The following is a 7,984-nucleotide window of genomic DNA, read 5'->3' on the forward strand; positions in this document are numbered from 1 at the left end:
AATGGTCCTAGGTGATCTATGTTAACAGTATGAAAAGGCGTACCCTCGCGCTTAGTTGGGTACAGTATTCCTTCCCTTTTCCCGCCTGGTCTCTTGTGGTACGCGCATTCGATACAGACTGCGATATATCTCTTTATCCTTTGTCTCATCCTCGGGAACCAGAAATATCTTCTCAGGTGTTCCAGAGTCTTTTCTTCTCCGTAATGTCCCATGTCATCATGGCTCCCCTTTATGATTCTCCAAATCGCATCTCTTGGGACCACCCAACGACTTCCCCCCTCCACTCTTCGACATATTCGATGGTCTCTTACTACATAATCAGTGTGCACTTGCTTATCCTCGTTTGTCTGTGCTGGCTTTTTCAATGTCGCATGTATTTCCTGGAGACTCGGATCTTGCAGCTGCATGGTCAACAGCCAATCCTCCTGCTGAATTCTGGTGGTGAATATTTTTGAGTCCACCATCTCAGGTTCTACCGCCTTTCCCACCGGGTTTCTGCTGAGGGCGTCTACGTGGCTCATGCTCCTGCCTGGTCGGTATTCGATTTCGAAGTCGTACTCCTGTAGTCTCAACCACCACCTGGCGATTCTTGGCAACAGCTCCCTCTTAGTCATCGCCGTCTTTAATGCATTACAGTCCGTTACTACCTTGAACATTCGATCCAACAAGTACATCCTGAATTTGTCAACTGACTCTACTACCGCTAAGGCTTCGAGTTCGTAGCTGTGATAGGATTTCTCTGCATCCGTTGTTTGTCGGCTGTAGTACGCCACAGGTCTCAATGGTCCCTTATTTTGCGATTGCATAAGAATGCCTGCTAATCCATGTTTGCTGGCGTCTGTGTGAACCTCATGCTTTGCACTCACATCAAAAAGCGTCAGCATAGGTCTTTCGACCAGTCTTGCCTTAAGTTCTTGGAATGCCACCTCTTGTTCCTCATTCCACTTGAACTCCACTCCATTCTTCGTCAATTTTGTCAACGGTTGGCTAATCGCAGCAAATCTTGGCACAAACCTTCTAAAGAACCCGGCCAATCCAATGAATTGCCTGATTTCGTGGACATTTTCCGGTCGCTTGAACTCTCTCACGGCTCGAATCTTTCGTTCGCCGGGTTTTATTCCATCTGCGTTTATTTCGAAACCCAAATAGTCTACGCGCTCCTTGAAGAATTCGCATTTTGCCAACTTCAATGTTAGTCCTGTCTCTTTGAGTGCTTCTAGAAATCTTTCCAGCTTCTCAAGTCCTTCCTTCACGGTTCTGCTCGGTATCAGAACATCATCCATATATATCAACACATCCCCTGGTTTTGTGTTCCTGATAACTTGTCTCATCGCCCGATTAAACACGGCTGGTGCGTTTACCAGACCAAAGGGCATACTGTTGAACTCAAACAACCCTCCCGGCGTCACAAACGCTGTAAGATGCCTTGACTGAGGCGCCACTGGTATCTGATGGTAACCCGACGCGAAGTCTAAAGTGGAAAAATAACGGTTTCCCGCGAGGCTATCCAACTGCTCATCAATCGCCGGCATGGGAAACTTCTCCTTCCGGGTCTTCTGGTTCAGCCCTCTGTAGTCGATGCATAATCTGTCCTCTCCATTTGCCTTTTTCACCAACAGAGCCGGGCTAGCATATTCTGATGTAGAAGCTTGGACTATTCCAATCCTCATCAGCTCTTCCACCGCTTTTTGCATGCTCTCTCTTTTTGCGTAAGGCAGACGATACGGGCGTCACGTCACGGGTTTGTCGTCATTCAAGTCAATGCTGAAGCTGGTGAATTTCGCCTTGCCTAACTCGCTTAAGTTTTTAGCAAAACATCCCCTGAATTTATTTACGAGGTCGCATAGTGCCCCTTCGTCTTGCGTCGTCAGGTTCTCGTTCATGTTTATCTCGTCTTTCTGGATCCGTGACTCCTCTTCCACCTTCAGCACTTGAGAATTCTTGCTTTCACTAAGGTCAGTGTTTTCTCTGGAAATGGTGAGTCTCCCAAACTCCTTTTCGACCCGAATTCCTGGTTGGTCTAAGGCACTCCGCCCTACAATGATAGCATCCTCCTGAGAATTTTCTGGGACAATTAAAACCTCTACTTCCACATTCACATCGTCTACTTTCAAGATCATTCGTTTCGTGCCAATAGCTTCACAACCCCCTGATCCAAACCCAACTAAACGCTTTTGGCTCGCCTCATATTCGACTCCTAGTTCTTGTGCAACGTCTCTTCTCAGGGTTACAACATCGCTTCCTAAATCAACGAAGCCAACCACCCTGTCGTCGTTTATCTCTATCCACTTGTGGTACTCGTCTTTTATGATGCAATTGGGTCGTGTGATTTTCCTAACGTTCCACTTTTTCTCATTCTGGGTCGTTCTCGGTGTTGCCTGCAAACAATCTTTCTGCATATGTCCCGTCTGCTTGCACCGGTAACAAATTCTCTCACGGGCAGCTACTCGGCACTCCCTAGCGAGGTGCCCCTCTTTTCCACAATTGAAACAAACGCCCTGGGTAGGCGTCCTTTCGCCCCTCACTTCCTTGACCTCAGCCCTCTTGTCAATGGTCACAGGAGGTCGATTGTGAAAGTTTGCCCTATCTCCCAATTTGGCCCTATCAGTGACACTCTCGTATCGTCTTATCTTGCGTAATAGTCCTTCTACATCTTCAAAGTCGCACATAGTCAGCAGCTTCACCAGTTCCTTATCCCACATGCCATTTAGAATGTACTTGATAAGGGAGGATTCATTTACTTCACCACGCCTAGCGATAGTCTTCATCGCGTAAACATATGACTCATGCGTCTCGCCACGCTGCATTCTTCTCTTTGTAAGACTCAAGTGCACGTCGGCTTGGTCCTCCACTGATGGGAAACAATATAATAGTCCTTTTTTGAACGCCTCCCAAGAGTGTACTTCCTCGGCTACGCTATTCAGCCATAGTTTCGCCGCTCCGCGTAACTTACTAACGGATTGGGCTAACAACATCGACTCGTCCCATCCGTAGGCTGATGCAATGCTCTCTACTCGCCTGACCCACTGTACCGCCGTGAACCCCAGGGTTAGCGAAGGTTCAAACTCCGGCAATAATTGCTCTGCTATTTCTCGATAACCCACCATACTTTTCTCAAGAACTAACGATTGCCCATTTAAAAGCTCTCGTTCACGTTCTAGAAGTTTCCTTTCTCTCTCTAGCAATTCTCTCTCGTGTTGCAAGAGCGCTTGTTCCCTCTCCGCTGCGCTTCTAAGGACGCTACTCTCTCCGACAGGATACCGCCAATTTCCCAACGACGGTTCTCTGCCCTTAGTAGGCCACACGACAGTAGCCTCGCGCGGTTGCTCACCGGGTCCTCTTGCCTGTATATCCTCCTTAGCCTTGTCTCTCGCGGCAAACGGCGTCGACGCAGGCAGAACCCACTTGGCGGTAGCCTCTCGGTGCATCTCACTACGCTCCCTGGCCACGCCAGCCTTGCTCTCCTGCTCTCGACATGTTCCCGCCAATTCAGTCGCGTCCCTTCCTTCCGCAGAATGGACCCCGTTGAAGCTACCTACGCGACACTCGCCATCCCACGACGCATTCGTCGGACTGGTCATTGCTACAACTAGAACCACACTCTCTCACCTTACTCAGTCCGCACTGGGGTTTTTGATGTTCTATCTATTGATGGCTGGATGTGCACGAACAACTCCACCGCAGCTCGCTGGTCAATCCCACTTCTGAACTGTGAGGTATTGGTTTATTAACAGAGGTAGCAAGGATTATTACAGCACTCGAGTGGTACTCCCTCAACAAAACTCGCACCGTCTCTCTACACACATTCCGCGCGACTGACTGCGCGTCACCCTCCTTACTGGCTCGACCGTCCGAGTTCCTCGGCGTCCCCCAGAGGGGCAGCACCTGCCGGACCATTTCGAACAGCCAGTTGATGACAAATGCAAATAATGTAATTGAACCTAATTTACAATCTGGTACACATAAATTAATATGTGAATCTTGCTATATTGGCCCAATGGGAGAAAGTTTAAAGACAAGAGTGAAAGAACACAATGCATACTGAAAGATTAAGGATGATCCATCAGCCTTCTCCTGACAACTGTTGGAGATGTGGCATCAAAGCGACTTTGAGCCAGAAATGCTACATTTTACCGGGAAAAGGAGGATGGATGCACTGGAAATTATGGAGATTACACTAAACGGAAACCTTCTCGACAAATTAACCTTTCTTAACCCACCCCTTTCCTTACAATTTATATTAGTAAATTGGGCTTACTCCCGTAAAATTAATATTACTCATCACCCTCCAAAAACCCCCAACCTGAATGACAAAATTTATTTCCCCCACACCTGTCCCCTCCCTGCTTAACCTCCCAGCCTAGAACCCCCTCTAAAAAACCCCCATAACATACATAAACCTGTAACCACCAAATTTTTTTTCAACATTGTTTATGTATGTACTTGATAATGGCTTGATAGCCAAAACCGGTTATATATAATTTGAAAATAATTTTAAACTCATTTGACAAAAACTACAGTTGAAAATAATAAATAACATGTACTTATAGTCACAAAAATTTTATTTAATGAAGGAGTTTTGAATTACAAATTGATACAAAAATGATATTTACAATAAAAACAACATGACATCACTCTGTCCATCTATGGGAACAATGACGATAGGTGCACACATAATAAAGTCTCATCTCCTCCTGCAAGAATAATAATAAAATAAAATTAGAGGGATTTCCAGGTTGACAATTACCCACATTACAGTACACATAAAACTGAAAAAACAACAGTCACACATATAATCAGTCTAAATTTTACCATCGCCGGAAGTGAAGGAATTACTAGGTTAACTAGGGATCCTAAAGCAATACATGGAGCAAAGTCGTTAAACACTCGTGATGGAATAATGAAAATTTTGTAATTTCCACAGAAACATAAACATATTTATTTTAAATTGGAAAAAAATAAATTTGCTTCAATCCATAGAAAATAGGGAAATTAAAAGGTTTACAAACATAATAACAGATTAGATTTGATCATGAATACCATGCCTACTGCAGAGAACAACAAGCACTGTGAGCTGGGAGGGTGGATCTTTTCTTACCAGTTGATTGAAAACAGTTTTGAAGCACATTGAGAAAAATGTTTTCTATCTATGATTTTTATGAATAAACTTAGGAACCACCTTAATCCACCCTTAACAATGCTGGCCCCACGTGAACACAAAACACTTTAAGTCTGCTGTGGGCGACTGCCATGCTGTGAGGAAGACTTTGAGGGTAATCAAGTAGATCCTTTTAATTGGAGAGGGTAGTATCTGGAGCTGGGAATTTAAGGATGATGGACGTTGACAGAATATCTGCTCAGGCCAAAAGAGATTACTAATTAGCTCAAGGAATGCTGTGGGGGACCCATATGTGAGTGTCCTGTAAATTTTACATTACAAAGCAAGGTGGATGTTCAATGTGAGGACGAGGATGAATCAGACACCATGGCCTAAGTGGTCATGGTTTCAACGTTAGAGGTCATCATCACCTGATGATGATGTCTAACGTTGAAACCATGGTCGTGAATAAATATTAATGTGAAAGCACAAAGTTCTTCTTTTTAAACTTTTTCCAGTCAATCAAGTCATTCGTTACTTAATGGACAAGTCATTTGATGAAACAACATTCAGGAAACAATAAACACATGATGGAAATGTACCATTCCCACAGAGGCGAGATAACTTGTACACTGCATTCGGCCACCAATTTAACTTCCAAACAATGCCCTTGTTTAACTAAATCTATGACATCATCCAAATTTCAGCCCAAATTTGGAAATAAAGAATTAACCCCATGGTATACAAGAGGGACGACAAATTTTCAAAGTATTGACAGTAGAGAGTAAAGTAAGAGGACCACATAAGTTACCATTTATGAATTTCTAGAGAAATCAATTGGGCTTCATCACTTAATCATATGGTCAGACTATTATTACCTGATAGCATACCTTGGTTATGCAACCCGGGTCGAGCCTGCTTAATTTCATAATTGAACATTACGAAGTGTTTTTTGACGTGGTAAAAAATTCATACAACTCAATTTTTTGTAAAATTCCTGAAGTTATGAGATATTGGCAGTAAAGACTCAAAAATAGTAATTAATTAATTAAAAAGTTATTGGAACCAATTAAATTAAACCAATATGAAAAAATATCAGGAAAAAATAACTTACGTACTAATATTAAGGAAGGAGAAATTTAAGTTGACAGTAGAAGGAAAAACTTAAGTCAACAAATCACATAATTAGGAGGGGACACTAAATCTTATGTGATTTGGAGAACCTTCATTTTAAAAATAGCTACAGTGGGTAAAGCAAAGGAACATTAGTGGCTCAAGATAAGTTTTTAACAATTCGTATCACAATTGAGAAAATAAGTTTCATTAGATATGAAGTGAAGACAATAGAAAAATTGCTCGAAAAAAGAAAGGCAACGGCATGTTGTTTTGTTATTCGTATACAAAATATTTTTCCGTCAACAACGAAGAACAAATAATGGAACCAAAATAAATACCTCAGCACGTCGAGTTTGGGCTTGAAAGAAAACAGCTTCACGATGATTACATTTGGGACATGGATGTTCCTCGGTTCGTGGGAGTGTGGGGTCCGATATGACATCTGATACGATGTGAGTTAACTCACTGCAAAAAAGTAAGTAGAATTTCACCAAGAATAAAAATATCGTAAATATAAAAATAAAAGTTTCTAAATATTAATGGCAATTTATTGTAAATATAAAAATAACAGTAGAACTCACTCGATTTCGTGCATAATTTTATTCACATAAATGCAATTGCTGTCAGCAAGCTGCTTGTAATCGCAATTGCGGCACTGAAACAAAGTTCAATTCTTGGTATCATTACATGCATACACAACACACTGGAAAAACTATGCATACACTCATAGAAGTTTTGCAATGCCAATATAAAACCATACGGTTTTTTGGTAATTAGCACAAAGTAGCAATGATCTTTATGCATATATTTATGATCGACAAATGTTGATGCAGATTGGGGATATGAATGCACATCAATAGGTATGGGTAGGAATTCATTTTAGCGTTTTTAAGAAATACTGCAGAGGAAAATAAGTTAATGAATACTCACCGCATAAAGAAGAACTTTGTTTTCTTTATCTTCCTTGGGGTACAACATGTTGTTACTGAAAGCAGAGGTACAAGGTAGATTTACGTCTATTACAAGCAAATCATCATAAACATAAAATAGAATCTACTTTAATTACCATTCCTGACAGAATCTTATTCCAACGAAACCAGGGCCATCGTCATGAGTATCATATCCACTTATTTTCGACATTTTGGCAAATGCCCAACGCCAATGACAAAATCAGTGGTTTAATAATCCGCGAGCGATGGAAAAATTTGCGGAAAATTCTCACCAGCACAGCAAAACTCGCGCTTATTATAAATCAATGACAGGAAACACCACACATAAACACTTTCTGAAAATATTCTTCAATAATCGATTCTATCGATATTCATGTGTCAATTGTTTTCCGATAATTTCCATAAACGATAGTTTAGTACGAAAGGCGCCGTAATACAACCATTTAAATATTTATTTATTAATTAGGGGGAAACTGCTAAAGAATTACGCAAGAAAATATTCTCTCGTTATCATGAAATATTCCATGGCCATGAATATTCTTGATCTAGAATAAAAATTCTGTTAGCCATTATTACTCTCAGAGATCGTGAGATTCAATGAATTTCTTTATTAATGTGAATAAATAGTTAGATGTAACTTTGAACATAGATGAAAAATTGTAGACATTTGGTAATGATTCAATAAGATAAAGATTTTTGCCCTTAATTAAGAAAGTTCTGCCGTAAACGAATAAAAATAAACTGAACTCAGAGCCTGCCGCAAACGCCGCAATCTGTACTTCAAGCAAACATCTATCTGATTCCTGCTTAAATTGTTTAG

General features: G+C 41.5%; 1 protein-coding gene across 1 annotated transcript; it reads right to left on the reverse strand.

Annotated features, from left to right (window-relative positions):
• Nucleotides 1-4,541: 4,541 nt before the first annotated feature.
• On the reverse strand, nucleotides 4,542-7,539 carry LOC124153837 (DNA-directed RNA polymerase II subunit RPB9). Its single transcript, XM_046527216.1, has 5 exons — nucleotides 7,281-7,539; nucleotides 7,145-7,199; nucleotides 6,796-6,869; nucleotides 6,553-6,679; nucleotides 4,542-4,694 (listed from the first exon to the last, which is right to left on the reverse strand). The coding sequence occupies exons 1-5, from the start codon at nucleotides 7,352-7,354 to the stop codon at nucleotides 4,632-4,634; spliced, it is 393 nt and encodes a 130-aa protein (XP_046383172.1). The 5' UTR covers nucleotides 7,355-7,539; the 3' UTR covers nucleotides 4,542-4,631.
• Nucleotides 7,540-7,984: the final 445 nt, after the last annotated feature.

The sequence above is a fragment of the Ischnura elegans genome, chromosome 2, assembly GCF_921293095.1.
Source record: "Ischnura elegans chromosome 2, ioIscEleg1.1, whole genome shotgun sequence".
Taxonomy (NCBI): domain Eukaryota; kingdom Metazoa; phylum Arthropoda; class Insecta; order Odonata; family Coenagrionidae; genus Ischnura; species Ischnura elegans.

What these genes read in the sequence shown, in the direction of transcription:
- LOC124153837 (XM_046527216.1), bottom strand. Translation starts at nt 7,354, where the DNA reads ATGTCGAAAATAAGTGGATATGATACTCATGACGATGGCCCTGGTTTC. An exon ending in ACAAAGTTCTTCTTTATGCG is followed by an intron (nt 6,870 to 7,144) that starts GTGAGTATTCAT and finishes ACTTTGTTTCAG; the next exon opens with TGCCGCAATTGCGATTACAA. An exon ending in AAAATTATGCACGAAATCGA is followed by an intron (nt 6,680 to 6,795) that starts GTGAGTTCTACT and finishes ACTTTTTTGCAG; the next exon opens with TGAGTTAACTCACATCGTAT.